Genomic DNA, 19,444 nt, shown 5'->3' with positions numbered 1-19,444 from the left:
CTCACCCCGTAAAGCACGTACTGTGCATCAGGGACCTCCCCTGCTGGCAAGTCCGGGAACTTTCCTAGTTGGTCGGCCATTGTCCACAAGACCTGGGCAGCGCTGCACTCACAAAAAAGGTGCCTCACCGACTCCTGGGCGCCACAGCCAGGTCGAGGGCACGTCGAAGTCGCTGACATTCCTCGGTGGTGCATTACGGCTCTGACTGGGAGAACTTCATGAGCCACCATCCATGACAAGTCACGTAGTCTGTTTGGGAGGGCAGGATGATTCACGTTGCTCCAAACCGTTGTGGATTCGCCAAACGCAAGCCCCCGCACAGGGCTTACTGTAGCTCGCTCTTGCACAATAGCAATAAGGGCCAGAAGGGGAGTGTATTACACGACACCACAATAGACATGGTGGCATTACTGGCTGAAGTACCATTAGTATTTACAAAACTGGCAGTGACTGATTAGCAAGTGAAAAGTGCAGAAGTGGGAACCCGAACGCAGCATGAAAGCAAAGAGTGCCATGCTCTAAGTCTAAGTCTTTAAGGCTTATGATGAATCCACAGAACACACTGTAAATACGCCAAAACACCGGAAGAGAACTTAAAGTTTTTTGATTGGGTGAGTGGGAGGGATGGGTGGAGCTATGCAAAAAGTGCAAGCACTCCCTCCCATCTCTCGCCCTACGCATAAGCACATCAGGCTCCCTGTTTGCAGAATGTTGTGACGTTTTTACAAAATAACAGCTTACATCTGGTTTTGAAACCAATATGTATGAAAAAAGGGTCAAAATGAGTTTAACCGATCTTGAGTAATTGCAAGAAAGACACAAGTTTAAAATTGTATGTTTGTTGATTTTGGGACACGGGCTCAGGCTTTGATGCTAGGTCCTTAGCTTGGAGGCTTTGATGCTAGGTCCTTATTCTGGGACCTTAGCTTAGCCTTTTGGTTTCTCGGCCTTTTGGCTAAGATCAAGTGTAGTATCTATGCTAGGTCCTTAGCTTGGCCTAGGCTTTGATGCTAAGTCCTTAGCTTGGCCTTTTGGCCTTATGCTTGAGAGCTCATTTTTGCATTCTGGAGATGGAATAAGAGCCTGCTCTGTCCACTCCACGCATCGGCCCGGTATTGCAGTACCTCCGGGAACGGTGCATTCGCAATGATCGCAGCAAGGCTTTAGGGCTAGGACCTTAGCTTAGCCTTTTGGCTGAGAGTAAGAGTCCCGGCTCCTTGGCTTTGTAGCGTAATAATGGATAATGAATAACGAAGATGGATCAATAACCCTTAAAAACCCCAAACCCCTTTTCATAATTTTTATCAAATCATCAAAAATAAATGTGCTGAAGACTAAGCTTTTGTCTGGGGCGCGGGTTTAGCAATTTAGTAAATTTGTCTCATAATATATGGTGTGGCTCTTTCCGAAAATAAAATTAATATATTTTGCTTTTATGGCTCTTTGAGTCAAAAAGGTTCCCGACCCCTGCTCTAAGATATGGTAGAATCACGGCTAGTACTTTGTGACCTTTTGCCACAATTCAGACTTCAAACATAAAGATATAAAACTGTAATTTATTGTGAAGAATCAACAATAAGTGGGACACAATCATTAAGTGGAACACACTTTATTGGATATTTTAAACTTTTTTAACAAATAATAAATGTAATGATTATTATAATAATTATTCAGCTCCTTTACTTTCAGTGCAGCAAACTCTGTCCAGAAGTTTAGTGAGGATGTCTGAATGACTCAATGTTGATCTAAATGACTAACGATGATAAATGGAATCCACCTGGGTTTAATCAAGTCTCTGTATAAACACTCCTGCACTCAGAGGTTTGTGTAAAGCGCAGAGAGCATCATGAAGAACGAGGAAGACACCAGGCAGTTCCGATATACTGTTGTGGAGAAGTTTAAAGCTGGATTTCCAAAGCTTTAAACATCCCAAAGAGCACTGTGCAAGCAATAATATTGAAATGGAAGGCGTATCAGACCATTCCAAATCTACCAAGATCGGGCCGTCCCCCTGAACTTTCAGCTCATACAAGGGGAAAACTGATCAGAGATGCAGCCAAGAGGCCCATGATCACTCTAGATGGACTGCAGAGGCGCTGGGAGACACACCAAACATGTGGAACAAGGTGCTCTGGTCAGATAAGACCAAAATCGAACTCTTTGACAAAACATAAAGCAAAAGCTACAATGGAATGGTTCACCAAAAAACACGTCAAGGTTTTAGAATGGCCAAGTCAAAGTCCAGACCTCAATCCAACTGAGAATCTCTGGAAAGAACTGAAAACTGCTGTTAACAAATGCTCTCCATCCAACCTCCCTGAACTACAGCTGTTTTGCAAGGAGGAATGGGCAAAAATATCAGTTTCTCGATGTGCAAAACTGATAGAGCGACTTACAGCTGTAATCGCAGCAAAAGGTGGCGCGACATAGTATTAACTCAATGGGGCTGAATAATTTTGCACACCCACTTTTTTGTTTTTTATTTGTTAAAAAAGTTTAAGATATCCAATAAAGTGTGTTCCACTTGTCAAGAACCGGAACAGGAGGAGGACCCAGATACGTGACGTTTCTCACACAAGCTTTATTTTACAGGAAATGGGGCAGTCATGCACGTTAACCCAAAACGCCAGTGATTCGGCGATCTTTGGGCGGAAGACTAAGGCAGCAGTCTGGCGTGGAATGACAGGAAGCCAGAGGCCGACGAGATTGATACCAATACCAATTGCACGACCAGATATCGGACAGATGGGGTCGATAACGGACAGGACGGGACAGACAGGATCGATATCATGCACTGGAGACTGGAGTCCGATAACAAACCGGACAAGATGGACGGAAACGATACCAGACACTGGAGATCAAAATTAAACAGGACAAACTAGACGGGAACGAAACTGGAGATCGATATTAAACAGGACAAAAACAGACGAGACCGATACCGGACAGGAAACACGGGCAGGAAACCGGACAGAGTCAAAACCCACATCTTGCGGGTACAGAGGTTTGTTGATGGACTGACAAAGGGTGAGTGAGAGCACGGAGCATAAACAGGAGGGAAGCCAATCAGTCAACAAGCCGACAAATAGTTTCGCAAGCCACTTTAAATGTGAGAAAAGCAGCTGCTCATCACTTGCCACAAGGTGGAGGAAAGCCATGAAGGATGAGTCTTATAACAACTTTGAAAAGTATGCCAATGAAAATCATCACTACTTTGTCCGTGTAAATCTGAATTTTGGATCAAGAGGAACTTCCCTCACATTGGTGCCATCCTGACGGCATCCAGGACTGTGAGTGCTGTGGAAAGGGCATTTTAGAAATTAAATGTCTGTTACTGCAAGAGAAAGCACACTTGATGAATGTCACTTCCCTTTTCTGAATGAGGATGTAACTTTGAAGGTAACAGACAACTACATTCCCCGAGTTCAGACTCAGATGCTTGTGACAGAAACAGACTATGGTGATTTTGTCATCTGGACTCCACATGAAATGAGCATTCAGAGGATCACTCCTGATCCTGATATTTTTCAGGTAATATTTAAAAATCAGAAGACTATTTTCTCAAAGTTTTGTTGCCAGAACTCATGGGAAACCTCATTACCAGAGAAATTGAAGAGAAAACAAAAAGGTTGAAGATAAACCTGATGTTGGGGAAATGGTATGTCACTGCCCAAAATCCTATGCAGCCACCGATGTAGTCATGAACGGTGAGAGTGAAATGTGTAGGGTTAAGTGGTACCATCTACAATGTGTGAAGTTGAAGAGGATACCAAAGGACTACACATGTAAATAATGTAAAGGCCAAGGCATTGTCATAAAAAAGAGTAGTAAGCTCTAGGCCTGTCTTAATGAAAGCTCAAGTTCAAAACATTGAGCCAGGCGCATATTGAAATGAATGCCATTACTGTAAATCATTTCATGTAGCAGAAACAATGAAAAACAAGATTCTAAATGCACCTAATCATATTTTAGAAATGATACACAGATACTCGGAACTAAAGAAAGACTGTTAAATATAGTTCATAAATATAAAGAGTAAATCTACATACAACAAAGATGGAGTATAAAAAAAGTAGTATTGAACTTTAATTCGTTGAACAAAACAGTGTATTTATAAAATACAAAAGAGGTACAGTATTTGTTGTCTTGTGAAGCAGTTTGATAATTACATTCGTTCCTTGTTTTTTGTTTTCTGTTCATAATTCTGCAAAGTCCTGTGTCATCCTGAATGTTTTCAGCTGTAGTTTTAGCATTACATTTTCAAACGACGAATTTCACCCTGGACATCAGGTGTAAATGGTTCCAGACAATCCTCATCTGGGTGTTTTGGTTTTTATGTTGTGGGTGGTTCTATTGTCCCAAGTTTGGGAAAAGAGCAGTTGGGTCCTGCAGCAACATCATCTAATTCAGGGTCACTTTTGTTGGTGGCATGCAGCTCAAAAATGGCACTTGCAGCAGTAAGATCTGCTTTAGATGCTGTCCTCTTTTCTGCCAGTAGAAATCTGAAGAAATAAATAAACTTAAATATAAACTTCTGTATGAATCCTCTGTTTGAATACACGTATGCTTAATGTAAAATCCAAACTTTACTAAACCCTCCAGCGCGTTTCGAACAACAACTGACCTATTGAGGGAACACAAGTTTTACTTTATAATCTCCGTTAGACACTTTGCTGCTACCCTGTGTTAAGTGCATTACTTCAGCAGTGACGCCAGGCCATATATTTCCCCGGTTTACTGCAACGTCGTGCGGAGGTTGCTCGTAGTGGTAAATGATATTCGATGATCGACTTTTTCACATATGCACTTGGGACATCAGACCAATCGGGTACTGACTCTCCCTGAAACTAAAAATTATGCTTCCGAAATCTCTTGATTTAGATTCCGCGAACAGCAAAGCCGTTCGAAACATTCACGTTGTTGAAGCCCTTTTAAAGCTGCGGGCGTGACCCGTCCAGATATAAATAATTGCTAATGCTTTCTTTATCGCGGTTGTATTGCCACTCTCGTAAAAACTATTAAACCTGTTTAAAGACAGTTACATTCTCCCCGAACTGGCGTTTTAATTCTGTTCTACGTCACAGCAGAAACCTCTACGCCAGAGTCTGTTTAAAGTTAAGGATGCATTGTGGGTAAAAATGTAAGCGTTCTTCCATGTGATTGGTTGATTTCAGTAATCATTTCAAAAAGAGCCCTGCAATTGACTTACCTTTAGTACAGAAATGGATACAAAAAATGGCTCTAAAATTGTGTTATTATATTTCAATCACAACCATACGATTTTTTACAACAAAATTGTGAATATGCTTGATTGCTATTAAGATTTTCGAGAAGGGTTGTTCAAACCTCACATTGTGTTTGCTGTTAAACGTCATATTGAAATGTAATATTGTGAATGTGCTTAATTGCTGTTGAGATTGTCAAGATTGTTTTCTGTTATTAATGTCAAAAAATTTGTTCAAACTATACCATTTTTATGGATCAAAAAATGTAATATTAATATGCTTTTGTGAAATTAAACATTGTTTACTCACTCAGTGCCCATCAAATATTTTGACGTCCTGTGTATGTAAATATTCCCAAGTGAGGAAGAAAAATTGGTTAAATAAAGAGCGAGGAAGAGAGAGAGAGAGAGAGCGCGCGCGCGAGAGAGAGAGAGAGAGAGTGAGAGCGAGAGAGGGGGGGAAGAGAAGAAAGAAGAGAGAAGAAAGAATAGAGAGAAAGAGAGTAAGAGAAAGAAAAACTAAGAGAAAAGAGTAAATAAATTCAAGTAGGAGACACGGAGAAAGAGAGAACGAGCAATATACAAAGAGAGAACAAGAGAGAGAGAGAGTTAAACAATGAGAAATGGAGGGAAAATAAAGAGAAAAAGAGAGAGAATGAAAAAGAGTGAGAAAGAAGGAAAAGGGAGAGATAGAGAGACAAAAAGAGATGGAGAAATAAACGAGAGAGACAAAGAAAGAAAGAAGAAAGAGAAAGACAGTAAAATAAAGAGATACAGTAAGAAGAGCGAAAAAGAGAGAAAGGATAAAGGGAGAATGACAGAAAGAGACAGAAAAAGAGACAAAGAAAAACACTATTAGGAGATAGACAAAGGGAAAGAGAGAAAAAAGATAAAAGAGACAGAGAGAGAGATAGTGACAGACAAAGACAAAAAGAGAAAAGAGAGATAGAAAGAGTGAGAGAGAATGAGAGACAAGAAGAAAGAGAGGAAACAAGATACAAAGAGATACAGAAAGACAGAGAGAGAGAGAGACAAAAGGAAAGGAAGAGACGAGAAGAAAAGCGAAAGAGAGGGAAAAAATATTAAAAAGACACAGAGAGGGAGGATAAAAGAGAGGGAGAAAAGAGAGACAAGAAAATGAAAGAGGCAGAGAGAAATAAACATAAAGAATAAAGAGAGAAAGAGAGAAGGGAAATGACAGAGGGATACAGAAAGAAAGAGAGGATGAAATACAGCTACAGTTGCGTTTTGAGTGGCTTTGCCTGGCTTTGGCGGCATCCAATAGACATATTTAAAACGGCAACTTGTTTTTCTCTTGCACTTCTCTCAGCGTCGTCTAGCAGGACAGATTGAATCCCTCGGCAGTCTGATCTGGATCGCACCCCGCCTGTTCAGTTAGGGTTAAGCTTTTGCTTTACGTTTTGGATCATTGTCTTGTTGGAAGACAAATCTCCGTCCCAGTCTCAGGTATTTTGCGGACTCCATCAGGTTTTCTTCCAGAATGGTCCTTTATTTGGCTCCATCCATCTTCCCATCAATTTTAACCATCTTCCCTGTACCTGCTGAAGAAAAGCAGGCCCAAACCATGATGCTGCCACCACCATGTTTGACTGTGGGAATGGTATGTTGAGGGTGATGAACTGTGCTGCTTCTACGCCAAACATAACGTTTTGCATTGTTACCAAAAAGTTTGATTTTTGTCTCTACTGACCAGAGCACCTTCTTCCATATGTTTGTGTCTCCCAGGTGGCTTGTGGAAAACTTTAAACGGCACTTTCTATGGATATCTTTAAGAAATGGCTTCCTTTTTAACACTCTCCCATAAAGGCCAGATTTGTGCAGTATACGACTGATTGTTGTCCTATGGACAGATTCTCCCACCTCAGCTGTAGACCTCTGCAGTTCATCCAGAGTGATCATGGGCCTCTTGGCAGCATCTCTGATCAGTTTTTTCCTTGTATGAGCTGAAAGTTTAGGGTGACGGCCCGATCTTGGTGGATTTGCAGTGGTCTGATACCCCTTCCATTTCAATTGTATTGCTTGCACAGTGCTCCTTGCAATTTTTTTAAATTCGGGAAATCTTTTTGTATCCAAATCCAGCTTTAAACGGGGGGGGTTTTAAGGGTTATTGATCTATCTTCGTTATTCATTATCCATTATCCGTTATCGGTCAGTTCATAATACGCTACAAAGCCTAGGAGCCGGGACACTTACTCTCAGCCAAAAGGCCAAGCTAAGGTCCTAGCCCTAAAGCCTTGCTGCGATCATTGCGAATGCACCGTTCCCGGAGGTACTGCAATACCGGGCCGATGCGTGGAGTGGACAGAGCTCTCGACAACAGTGTCTCGGACATGCCTGGTGTGTTCCTCGTTTTTCACGATGGTCTCTGTGCTTTCAACAGACCTCTAAGACTATCACAGTGCAGGTGCATTTATACAGAGACTTGATTACACACAGGTGGATTCCATTTAGCATCTTTAGTCATTTAGATCAACATTGAATCATTCAGAGATTCTCTCTGAACTTCTGGAGTTTGCTGCACTGAAAGTAAAGGGGTTGAATAATTTTGTACACCCACTTCCTGTTTTTTATTTGTTAAAAAACTCTAAAATATCCAATAAAGTGTGTTCCACGTCATGATTGTGTCCCACGTATTGTTGATTCTTCACAAGAAATTACAGTTTTATATCTTGATGTTTGAAGTCTGAAATGTGGCAAAAGGTCACAAAGTTCAAGGGGGCCAAATAGTTTCGCAAGCCGCTGTATCTCTTTTTTCATCTCTCTTTCTCTTTCTTTCTTGCTTTTATCTTTTTCCTTTTTTCTTTATCTTTTCTTTTCTCTCTCTCTCTCTCTCTCTCTCTCACTCTCATCATTCTGCTAGCTCTGTGAAAATAATTTTCCTTTCATGTGGCCTCTGAACTAAAAGTTGTTTATCATCACCACTGTACACAGAATACAGAATAGTGATAGTACACGAACATAAAGTATACCCACAAGTATGTGCGCATGCGCCAAGATGAAACTCTACCCCTGAGCCGCAAAGAGGATTAAATCCATGCACTTTGTTAGATTTTTCTTTCTCGACTCGGATTGGCTGACAAGGACGGGCGGATGACACCAAGTGCAGGGTTTATACTGATGTTACTGGTTTTACTGGTCCTGCAGGGCCGGGGGGCCGAGGGCAGCCTGCCCATAGAAGATGATGCGCTTGTCAGCCACCAAGTAGCGCCAAAGACTGTGGATTTTCATCGACTTCCGGGACTGTGTCGGCGCCTGCGCAGACGCCGCCTCAGCTATTTGGTAATTATATTCTCTTTGTGGCCCATGCCAGCATATTTAGCATCTTCTGTTTGTTTTTTTCCCGCGTTTTTTTTAAGCATTTCTTCAAATGATGTTGTTTAAATTAAGGATCAATTCACTTTTCACGCTGTTGACAAATGGTGGAATACAATGATTTGTGTTGCCTCTTTTTCACTCTCGAGTGTAAGACAAATGTGTTGCTGGAGTGGTGCAATAACTATTACAAGGTTCTGTAAAACTTCTCTTTTCAACTAATTCCACCATTATTTCTTCATCGATTTTGCCGGTCAACCGACGCCTGAAACTCAACGCACCCGAACGGCGACATCTTTCAGGAGCAGTAGCGTCCTTACCTTCATACAAAGGCTCTATCGACTCACTCATAGATGAGTTTAATGCTACCCTGGCTAGTGTCCTGGATTCAGTAGCGCCCATACGGCTTAAATCATGACCTAAAAGACGCACGCCTTGGTTTACTGATGAAACTAGATCCCTTAAACAAGAATGCAGGAAATCTGAAAGAAAATGGCGCGCTACCAAGCTTGAGGTTTTCCATCAAACCTGGTGTGACAGCTTGTTAAAGTATAAAGCGGCCCTTGCCTCTGCAAAATCAGCCTACCTTTCGAAGGTGATTGCGTCACAAAAGAACAACCCCAAAATCCTTTTGGACACTGTAGCATCACTTACAAGGCAACAGATTATCCCAGATAGTTCTACCCATTCAGCCCATGACTTTATGGTATTCTTTAAAAAGAAGATTTAATTCATACAGGAAGCAATTTCTAAACACAGTATTAATACAACACATATTAAATGGCTGAAATCCATAGATGCACGACATGGTGGCTGTCCAGGGAATTTATCCCGATTTAGTGAATTGTCACTCGATAATCTTAAACAGGTGGTGAATACGGCCAAACCGACGACTTACCTGTTCGACCCGCTTCCGGGTTCGCTTATTAAAGGTCTTTTTGGGGTCCTTGGACCTTCAGTTCTAAATATCATAAACACATCACTCTCCTCAGGTGTAGTTCCAGCGGCTTTTAAGTCTGCTGTTATTAAACCTACACTGAAACGACCCAACCTTGATCCAGAAAGCTTATGTAATTATAGACCTGTGTCAAACCGTTTCTTTCTAAAGTACTTGAAAAAGTAGTGGCACAGCAGCTGAATGATTTCATATCCGAGAACAATCTTTTTGAATCAATGCAATCAGGATTCAGGGCTAACCACTCTACAGAGACAGCTCTGATTAGGGTAACCAATGATCGCCTACTGGCAATGGACTCTGGCGCTTCATCACTTTTGCTGCTGCTGGACCTTAGTGCTGCTTTTGACACAGTGGACCATAATATCTTAGTAGAACGGTTGGAAAAATGGATTGGTCTCTCAGGAACTGTCCTCTCATGGTTCAGATCCTACCTCTCAGATAGGACGCACTGTGTTAAATATGGCGAAATGACATCTGAGCCCTTTAGTGTTACCTGTGGTGTTCCGCAGGGTTCAGTACTTGGCCCCCTTCTTTTCAGCATTTACATGCTTCCATTAGGTGATACTATTCGCAAGTATAATATCAGTTTCCACTGCTTTGCAGATGACACTCAACTATATCTTCCGTTGGAGGAATCTGCCACACTAAATTGTGGAAATTTGGAGGCCTGCTTCACTGAGATAAAAGAGTGGATGTCACTCAATTTCTTGCGTCTTAACTCTAAAAAGACAGAAATGTTAGTTATTGGTCCATCTAAATGCCGCGACTTATTCTCTAAAACTGCTGTGAACATTGACAAATGTCACATCACACTGTGACTCAGTTAAAAATTTAAGTGTCATATTTGACCCTGATCAGTCCTTTCAAACACATGTGAAGAAAATTACTAGAACTGCTTTCTTCCATCTTCGCAACATTGCTAAAATTCGTCCTATACTGTCTCAGTCGGATGTGGAGATAATTCACGCGTTTGTTACCTCCTGTCTCGATTACTGTAATGCACTACTCTCCGGTCTCCCGAAGTCCAGAATCACGAGTCTTCAGCTGGTACAAAATCCTGCAGCGAGGCTTTTAACTAGGACAAAAAAGTCCGATCACATCACGCCCGATTTTGGCTAACCTGCATTGGCTCCCTGTTAGCCTAAGTTGTGATTTCAAGGTTCTCTTAGTTTTATACCAAATCATACATGGACTTGCTCCCTCAGATCTGATTTCCCCCTATGTTCCGGTCCGAAGCCTTCATTCTGAGAGCGCCGGTCTTCTGGTGATCCCAAGAGCCAAGAAGTGTTCCGCTGGTTCGAGAGTGTTCTCCATCCGGGCATTGCTGTGGAATGCTTTTCCCCCTGAGATCCCATCTGCAACCTCAGTGGAAATGTTTAAATCTAAGCTTAAAACACACTTCTACTCTATAGCATATGAATAACCTATTCGTGGACAATATCTCTGTATTATTTGTGATTGCAACATCCTTTGCTGTCTGGCAATCCTGAAAGGGGGATGCCACATGTGCGGTCGCTTCACAAGGTTTCTTCATTTTCCTCATGTTGAGGTTTTTGAGTTTTTCCTTGCCCTTATGTTGGTTCCAGATCAGGGGATGGTGTAATAATAGTCTGAAAAATAGTCTGTGTAATAACCTGTGCAGCCCTTTGAGACTCTTTGTGATTAAGGGCTATACGAATAAAAAAGACTTGACTTGACTTGACCGACTGGAATACTGCTTGGAAAATGTCAAATTATCTGACAAACAACGACTTATTTTTCAAGTAACAGAAATAGTTACTTTTCCTGGTAACTGGTTACTTTTACTATAGAGCAGTTCAGTTACTAACTCTGTTACTTTTCAGAAGAAGTAGTGAGTATCTATAACTAGGGGCATTACCAGAGGATGGGGCAGGGGTGGGCAGTGCCCAACTGCAGATATGCTTTCATTTAACTTTATCCTTATATATACGTAGATACGGTTTTATACTTTTATACGTTTATACTTTAAAACTTTGGCAGCCCGGCGGTGCAGTAATTACCGCGTGTGCGGCACAGTTCTGAGGTCATAAGTGTCAGGTTCTGCACGGTTGCCATGGCGCCCAGCTGGCACCGCCCCTTGACACCGGCTGACTTGCATTTACCGATTACTTTTGTGGGTACTTAAACGCGCTCTTATGAACTGCGCTTTGCCAGATCGTTGTTGAAAACTTGTTTATGCGTGGTTATACTTGTTGTGCTTGTTGGACTTTGTTGGACTTCGGTGTAACATTCTGAGAGATTCCTGCAAGTTCTGTTTACTTCTGGAAATGCATGGTTTGTAGTTTTGACTGTGTTTGACCCGTTTTGTTTTTTTGGTCCGTTTGTGTTTTGGACAACTTTTCTTTCTCAATTAAAGTGTGAGGACGTCTACGCAAATGAGTTCCTACTTCCTGCTTCCCGATCCATTTCATGACAATAAGATAGACCTCCTGTGTGGAAATTGCAAGTTCTCCCTGTGCTTGCGTGGGTTTCCTCCAGGCACTCCGGTTTCCTCCCACATTCCAAAAACATGCATGTTAGGTTAATTGGCCGGTCCAAATTGTCGCTAGGTGTGAATGAGCGAGCGAGTTGTCAAGTCAAGTCAAGTCATTTTTATTTGTATAGCCCTTAATCACAATAAGTCTCTAAGGGCTTCACAGATTAGTACACTATGTTACACAGACTATTTTTCAGCCGACAAGAAGAGTAGGTTATTATTCATATGCAATGGAGTAGAAGTGAGTTTTAAGTTTAGATTTAAACATTTCCACTGAGGTTGCAGATCGGATCTCAGGGGGAAGAGCATTCCACAGCACCTGTGCCCGGATGGAGAACGCTCTCGAACCAGCAGAACACTTCTTTGCTCTCGGGATCACCAGAAGACCGGCACTCTCAGATCGTAGGCTTCGGACCGGGACATTGGGGCAGATCAGATCTGAAAGATAAGAGGGAGCAAGTCCATGTATGATTTTGTACAATACTAAGAGAACCTTGAAGTCACATCTTTGGCTAACTGGGAGCCAGTGCAAGTTAGCCAAAATCGGTGTTATGTGATCGTACTTTTTTGTCCTAGTTAAAAGCCTCGCTGCGGCATTTTGTACTAGCTGAAGAGACTTGATTCTGGACTTCGGGAGACCGGAGAGTAGTGCATTACAGTAATCGAGACGGGAGGTAACAAATGCATGAATTATAGTTTCCGCATCAGACTGAGACAGTATTGAACGGATTTTGGCAATGTTACGAAGATGGAAGAAAGCGGTTCTAGTAATTTTCTTTACATGCATCTCAAAGGTGAGATCAGGGTCAAATATGACACCTAAATTTTTAACTGAGTCACTCTGTGTGATGTGACATTTGTCAATGTTCACAGCAGTTTTTGAGAATAAGTCAAGGCATTTAGATGGACCAATGACTAACATTTCGGTCTTTTCAGAGTTAAGACGCAAGAAATTGAGTGACATCCACTCTTTTATCTCAGTGAGGCAGGCCTCCAAATTTCCACAGTTTAGTGTGGAAGATTCCTCCAACGGAAGATAGAGTTGAGTGTCGTCTGCGTAGCAGTGGAAGCTGATATTGTACTTGCGAATAATGTCACCTAATGGAAGCATGTAAATGTTGAAAAGAAGGGGGCCAAGCACTGAACCCTGCGGAACACCGCAGGTAACATTAAAGGGCTCAGATGTCATTTCACCATATTTAACACAGTGCGTCCTATCTGAGAGGTAGGATCTGAACCACGAGAGGACGGTTCCTGAGAGACCAATCCATTTTTCCAACCGTTCTAGTAGGATATTGTGGTGCACTGTGTCAAAAGCAGCACTAAGATCCAGCAGCAGCAAAAGTGATGAAGCGCCAGAATCCATTGACATTAGGAGATCATTTGTTACCTTGATCAGAACTGTCTCAGTAGAGTGGTTAGCCCTGAATCCTGATTGCATGGATTCAAAAAGGTTATTCTCGGATATGAAAGCATTCAGCTGCTGTGCCACTACTTTTTCGAGTAATTTAGAGAGGAAAGGTAGGTTTGACACAGGTCTGTAATTACTTAATATTTCTGGATCAAGGTTGGGTCGTTTCAGTGTGGGTTTAATAACGGCGGACTTAAAAGCTGCTGGAACTACACCTGAGGAGAGTGATATGTTTATAATATTTAGAACTGAAGGTCCAAGGACGCCAAAAAGACTTTTAATAAGTGAACCTGGGAGCGGGTCGAACTGGCAAGTTGTCGGTTTGGCCGCATTTACCACCTGTTTGAGATCATCAAGTGACACTTCACTAAAACCGGCCATTTTCCCAAGGCAGCCACCCTGTCGTGCATCTGTAAATTTCAGTCCTTTAATATGTGTGGTATTAATAATTTCTTTAGCAATTTCTTCCTGTATGCATTGAATCTTCTTAGTAAAGAAGACCATTAAGTCCTGAGCAGAGTGCGTCGAACTATCTGCGATAGTCTGTTGCCTTGTAAGCGATGCTACAGTGTCAAAAAGGGCTTTGGGGTTGTTCTTTTGAGACGCAATCACCTTCGAAAGGTAGGCCGATTTTGCAGAGGCAAGGGCCGCTTTATACTTTAACAAGCTGTCACACCATGCTTGATGGAAAACCTCAAGCTTGGTAGCGCGCCATTTTCTTTCCAATTTCCTGCATTCTTGTTTAAGGGTTCTAGTTTCATCAGTAAACCAAGGCGTGCGTCTTTTAGGACGTGATTTTAGTTTTATGGGCGCTATTGAATCCAGCACACTAGTCAGGGTGGTATTGAACTCATTCATGAGAGAGTCAATCGAGCCATTGTATGTAGGAAAGGACGCAACTGCTCCAGGAAGGAGTTCAAAGAGCTCAGAAACTGTGCCAGTGCTTATATTGCGTCCGCTAAATACTTCAGCTTTTTTAACACTACACTTAGCTAGCACCACAAATGTAACTAAAAAAAGAGTTGTCTATCCCTGTGTGCCCTGCGACTGGCTGGCAACCAGTTCAGGGCCACTGCCCACTGCCCGAGGATGGCTGGGATAGGCTCCAGCACCCCCGCGACCTTACCAAGGATAAGCTATGCAGATCATGGATGGATGGACATTAAAACTTTAAAAAATGTAAAGGCAACAACCCAGAATCCATGGAAAAATGCATATTGACGAATCACAAGGGAAAATAAGCGTCTGGAATTGAGCTGGCTGTCAATTGTTTTAAATAATGAAATCTGATGTAAGCTGCTGCTGGGTGTGCTGTTGGTTATCTTTAACATGCATTATTACTGCATAAAAAAAATGTTGTTAAAATAGTTTTGCCCCCCATACATTTCATATGCCCTTTCTGCAACTGATATCTGGTGACGCCACTGACTAACAATTATTTTTTTAAAGTAACGTCTCCAACATCTATTACTTTTCACAACACTCTATTGTTCTACGGAATAACGCCTAGGTAAAACATTTTTTGTTTGTTTGAGAGGCACAAGTGGTCATTATTAAGGACTCAGTCATTATTGATAATGCCAGAAAATTAAGTTAGGAACATTTTTGTCTTTGCAGTGTCACAAGGAAAAGTTCTGCTGGAGGGGGCGGGGCGAGAGGTGGAGCCAGGGGCGGAGTCAGAGCGGACAGACGTGCGGATGCCCGACCGGTTCTAACTGCGAGCACGTTTTCATTCGAAGCATGTGACGTTTTTCTAGGCCATTTCGTTCAAACCATTTTTCAGTTTTTCTTCTTTAAGTTCCACTCTAAAGACACTAGTATTTGTTTGTGATCATTTTTACGCACAAATTAAGGAGGAAAAACAAATTTTCGAACACTGTTGTTCATAACGTCCGTGTGCAGCACTTCCTGTGGTGCGTCTTGGACAAGTTTAGCCTGGTGGCGCCCATCCTTCTTTAGGCTGTTTTATTGGGTAGGGGTTTGCTCCCCCTTGTAAAACAGATTGGTTACCATGTAGAGTCATCGATATAACACAGAGCTAAACCACCAAAAGAAGGAACATGACCACAATGGACATGTAACGATGCTTTAACTCCTTCACTGAAACTGCAAAGTACCAAACAAGTCATTTAGACCATGTGCCAATAGATTTGGCATCAATTAGAATTTCCAGGTTCTTCCTGTTTCAATTTTGATTCTCTGGTCTCTGCACCAGGGGTTTTGGTAGGTACATCTGTTTTTTCAATTTGTTTGTCTTGTCCAATTTCTTTGTGCATTTCTTGATCAATTTCATTGGGTATTTCCATAACTTTATTCATTTCCTGTTCATCTTCATTGGGTATTTCTATAACTTCATTAATTTCTTGTTCATTTTCATTTTGTATTTCCACGACTTTATTAATTTCATTGTCTTTATTATCTTTATTCATTTCATTGTCTTTGTGACATTTATTCATTTCATTATCTATGTTGTCTGACATCATTTCATTGTCTTTGTTGTCTTTGTTAACTGCCTTCCTAGCTTTCAATTTGTTAGCAAACGAATTCGGGCAGTTTCTAAAGAGGTGATTCGTTTCTCCACAGAGATTGCATTTTCTGCTATTGATACATTCCTCAAAGGAATGTCCAATTGTTCTGCACTTTCCACAAAAGATTCGATCACATACCTCAGCCAGATGCCCATGCTCACCACATTTGCGACAGAGTTTTGGTTGCCCTTGATAGTGGATAAAGCCACGGTTTTCCCCCAGGAATATAGTCGACGGGATTTGTTTCAGTCCCTGAAAGCCCTGAGGATCTTGCCGTAGTTGGACTGGTACCCTCCAGGCACCAGTCCAATAGCCTTTCTCACACCTCACCTTCATAGCCTGGCCTTTTACTGAGCAGTATCTACTCAACCAATAACAGACGTCATCAGCACTGATTATTTCACTAAACATTCTAACAACGACAATCTTGTTAGCATTATCAGTCAGCTTCTCCACTGTAAATCCTGAAAACTGGGACCTCACTCCCTCAAAGCGATTCCAAAACTCTTGATAAAGAGCTGCTGTTTCAAAACTTACATCAAAGCCCTTGCCAGAAGGCATTTTTATGACAGCATGTACCTCCTCCTTTTTAAACTTCAGAAGCTTTTCATTGAACTTGTTAATAAAATCCAGCCTTGACATTCCCTCCGAAATTGCCACAACATCTTTGAGCCAGAATCTTACGCAGTTACGTCTCCGCCCGCCGGTATAATGCCATGGCAGGACTCGGCTGCTTTACTTCTAACTATGTTAAAATGGTTAGAATTGTAAAATTAATAATTAATAATTTATAATTAACAATACTCTTAAAACCGACGCCAATGACAGTATAAACGCATAGAACGAGCAGTGCTAACCTGATGCGTCCACCATCAACCAAGGGCACGCCACAAAACTACTGTTAAAAGAAAATAACTCTGAAATTGTTTAATTGATGTTGAAAATGTCAGGAAAAAATGTTAAAACGTCATATCGTCATATTGTCAGATATAAAAAAATTGTGAATATGCTTGATGGCTGCGTTTTGCTGCTGTTGGTGTCAGTGGATTTGTTCAGACCGAGGACAATCGACTTTGGCCTTGACGGATCTATTGACACTAACAAAGATGTCATATAATGAAATTGTGAATATGTTTGATTTTCGAGAAGGTTTGTTCAAACCTCACTTTGTGTTTGCTGTTAAAAACGTAATATTGGAATATAATATTGTGAATGTGCTTAATTGCTGTTGAGATTGTCATGTTTGTTTTCTGTTTTTAGTGTCAATAAATTTGTTCAAACCAAAAAATCAAGGTTTTGATGCTAGGTCCTTAGCTTGGCCTTTCAAGGCTTTGATGCTAGGTCCTTAGCTTGGCCTGTTGGCCTTAATGCTAGGACCTTAGCTTAGCCTTTTAATGCTAGGTCCTTAACTTGGCCTTTTGATTTTTGCATTCCGGAGATGGAATAAGAGCTTGCTCTGTCCACTCCATGCATCGGCCCGGTATTGCAGTACCTCCGGGAACGGTGCATTCGCAATGATCGCAACAAGGCTTTAGGGCTAGGACCTTAGCTTAGCCTTTTGGCTGAGAGTAAGTGTCTCGGCTCCTAGGCTTTGTAGCATATAATGAACTGACCGATAACGGATAATGGATAATGAACAACGAAGATAGATCAATAACCCTTAAAAACCCCAAAACCCCCATCCACTAACAACGATGTTGTATAATGAAATTGTGAATATGCTTGATTGCTAATAAGATTTTCGAGAAGGGTTGTTCAAACCTCACATTGTGTTTGCTGTTAAAAACGTCATATTGGAATATAATATTGTGAATGTGCTTAATTGCTGTTGAGATTGTCATGATTGTTTTCTGTTATTAGTGTCAATAAATTTGTTCAAACCAAAAAAATCCGATCCGATAATGGATGATTGATAAAGAATATAGAACAGTAAACCTTACAAAATACCCCCCCCACACACACACACACACAAGAGAGTGCATAAACTTAACATCCGTCTGAACTATTACAAGATATCGTTGCTTACGCATTATATAAAAACTTTTGGAAACTCCGGCATTGCCTTGTTAATTCTTCAACATGGATTGGAGATTCAAAAGTTTTTTGAGCCATTGTGAGAAACAGCTACACCAAAGAACAGGAAATGACACAGAAAACCCTGAAGTAGTGTTACCCAAAAGTAGTATTATTATTTCACTTGATTTTAACTTAAAGCTCAAAAATACTGTAAACACAAAATATCCATGTAGAACACTTGTAAATGAACTTACACCCGTTTTTAGCTTTGTATGGCATTTTAAACACAATTACTCATTTATTAAACAAAAACAATTGCCACAGAGACAACACATACCAAACACTGGTTTCTATGGTTACCAGAAGCAGGAGAAACCTCCTTATCTGAGTCAAATACAGCACCTTTATCATCTGCCCGCTGCTGTTTTTGGATGTAAAGCGTCATCCTGTATCTTAGAGGTGAGCTGGATGCCAAATTTTAAGCATTTAAACTTGTTGACAGTTTTTTTTTTTTCCATGACATGTGGGGGAACACAACTTATATAAAATATACCAAATATTTACAAATGTCATTAGCTCTAATGGCCTATCGGTTGGTAAATACTCCATCTTCCATCTTCTTACAGTTCCGCCTTCTTATTTTTTGCTTCATTAAACATTCGCATATACATTACCCTTAAAAAAACATCTTACCACAGTCCATCAAACTGTACAACAAACCAAAGTACAAACATGTTTTTAACCTACCCCGAAGAAAATCTAAATACTTGATGATGTCATTAATTATGTAATTTCCTGTTTATTTATTTTTATTATTATTATTATATTTTATTTTTTACTAAACATCATTCCAAACAAATTGACCACCAAACAGTCAAACAACAATACAAATTTACGGGGCGGCAGTGGCTCAGGAGGTAGAGCGGGATCGAAACCCGGCTTCCCGGCCTCCTTGTTACATGTCGAAGTGTCCTTGGGTAAGACACTGAACCCCTTATACTCCCAATAACCAGGTTAGCGCCTTACATGACTGCACGGCCGCTATTGGGAAATGTGAAGCACACTGTAAAGCGCTTTGGGAAATCTTAACTTGAAAAGCGCTATATGAATGCAGATCATTTCATTTCATTTAACAATTTCTAAAGAGAAAAGTGCTGCAGATATATTGATTAAAAAAAATACACCAAATTGTCAGAACCCGAACAGACGGTGGACCCAGACGCGTAATGTTTTCACACAAGCTTTATTTTACGGAAACGGGGCAGTCATGCGCTTGAACACAAAATGCCAGCGATTTGACAATCGTTGGGCGGAAGAAGTGAGACAGAGAAGTCAGGCGCGGGAAACCAGGAAGCCAGAGGCAGAACGAAACCGGACAGGACAGACGGGATCGATACCGGATACTGGAGAAAGATACCGGACAGGACAGACGGGAACGATACCGGACAGGACGGGACAGACACCGGACAGGACGAGACAG

The 19,444-nt window shown here is 41.3% G+C and overlaps 1 protein-coding gene, 1 non-coding gene and 2 pseudogenes across 2 annotated transcripts; 3 read left to right on the top strand and 1 right to left on the bottom strand.

The window, feature by feature from the left end:
* Window positions 1–935: 935 nt before the first annotated feature.
* On the top strand, window positions 936–1,146 carry LOC148370563 (U2 spliceosomal RNA; annotated as a pseudogene).
* Window positions 1,147–4,805: 3,659 nt separating this feature from the next.
* LOC148370562 (U11 spliceosomal RNA) lies at window positions 4,806–4,931 on the bottom strand. Its single transcript, XR_015849846.1, has one exon. It is a non-coding gene; the product is annotated as a U11 spliceosomal RNA (small nuclear RNA).
* Window positions 4,932–8,287: 3,356 nt separating this feature from the next.
* LOC148370560 (uncharacterized) lies at window positions 8,288–17,821 on the top strand. Its single transcript, XM_088327734.1, has 2 exons — window positions 8,288–8,521; window positions 15,038–17,821. Exons 1-2 carry the CDS (start codon window positions 8,333–8,335, stop codon window positions 15,164–15,166), a joined length of 318 nt encoding a protein of 105 aa, XP_088183860.1. The 5' UTR covers window positions 8,288–8,332; the 3' UTR covers window positions 15,167–17,821.
* LOC148370561 (U2 spliceosomal RNA) lies at window positions 17,294–17,462 on the top strand (annotated as a pseudogene).
* Window positions 17,822–19,444: the final 1,623 nt, after the last annotated feature.

This window comes from Urocampus carinirostris, chromosome 2, assembly GCF_059441175.1.
Source record: "Urocampus carinirostris isolate Australia breed hairy pipefish chromosome 2, RoL_Ucar_1.0, whole genome shotgun sequence".
In the NCBI taxonomy this organism is placed as follows: domain Eukaryota; kingdom Metazoa; phylum Chordata; class Actinopteri; order Syngnathiformes; family Syngnathidae; genus Urocampus; species Urocampus carinirostris.
This window is presented reverse-complemented; position numbering and strand designations above follow the sequence as displayed.

Coding starts and splice junctions, on each gene's coding strand:
- LOC148370560 (XM_088327734.1), top strand. CDS start 8,333: ATGACACCAAGTGCAGGGTTTATACTGATGTTACTGGTTTTACTGGTC. Junction 8,522..15,037: donor GACGCCGCCTCAGCTATTTG/GTAATTATATTC, acceptor TTGTCTTTGCAG/TGTCACAAGGAAAAGTTCTG.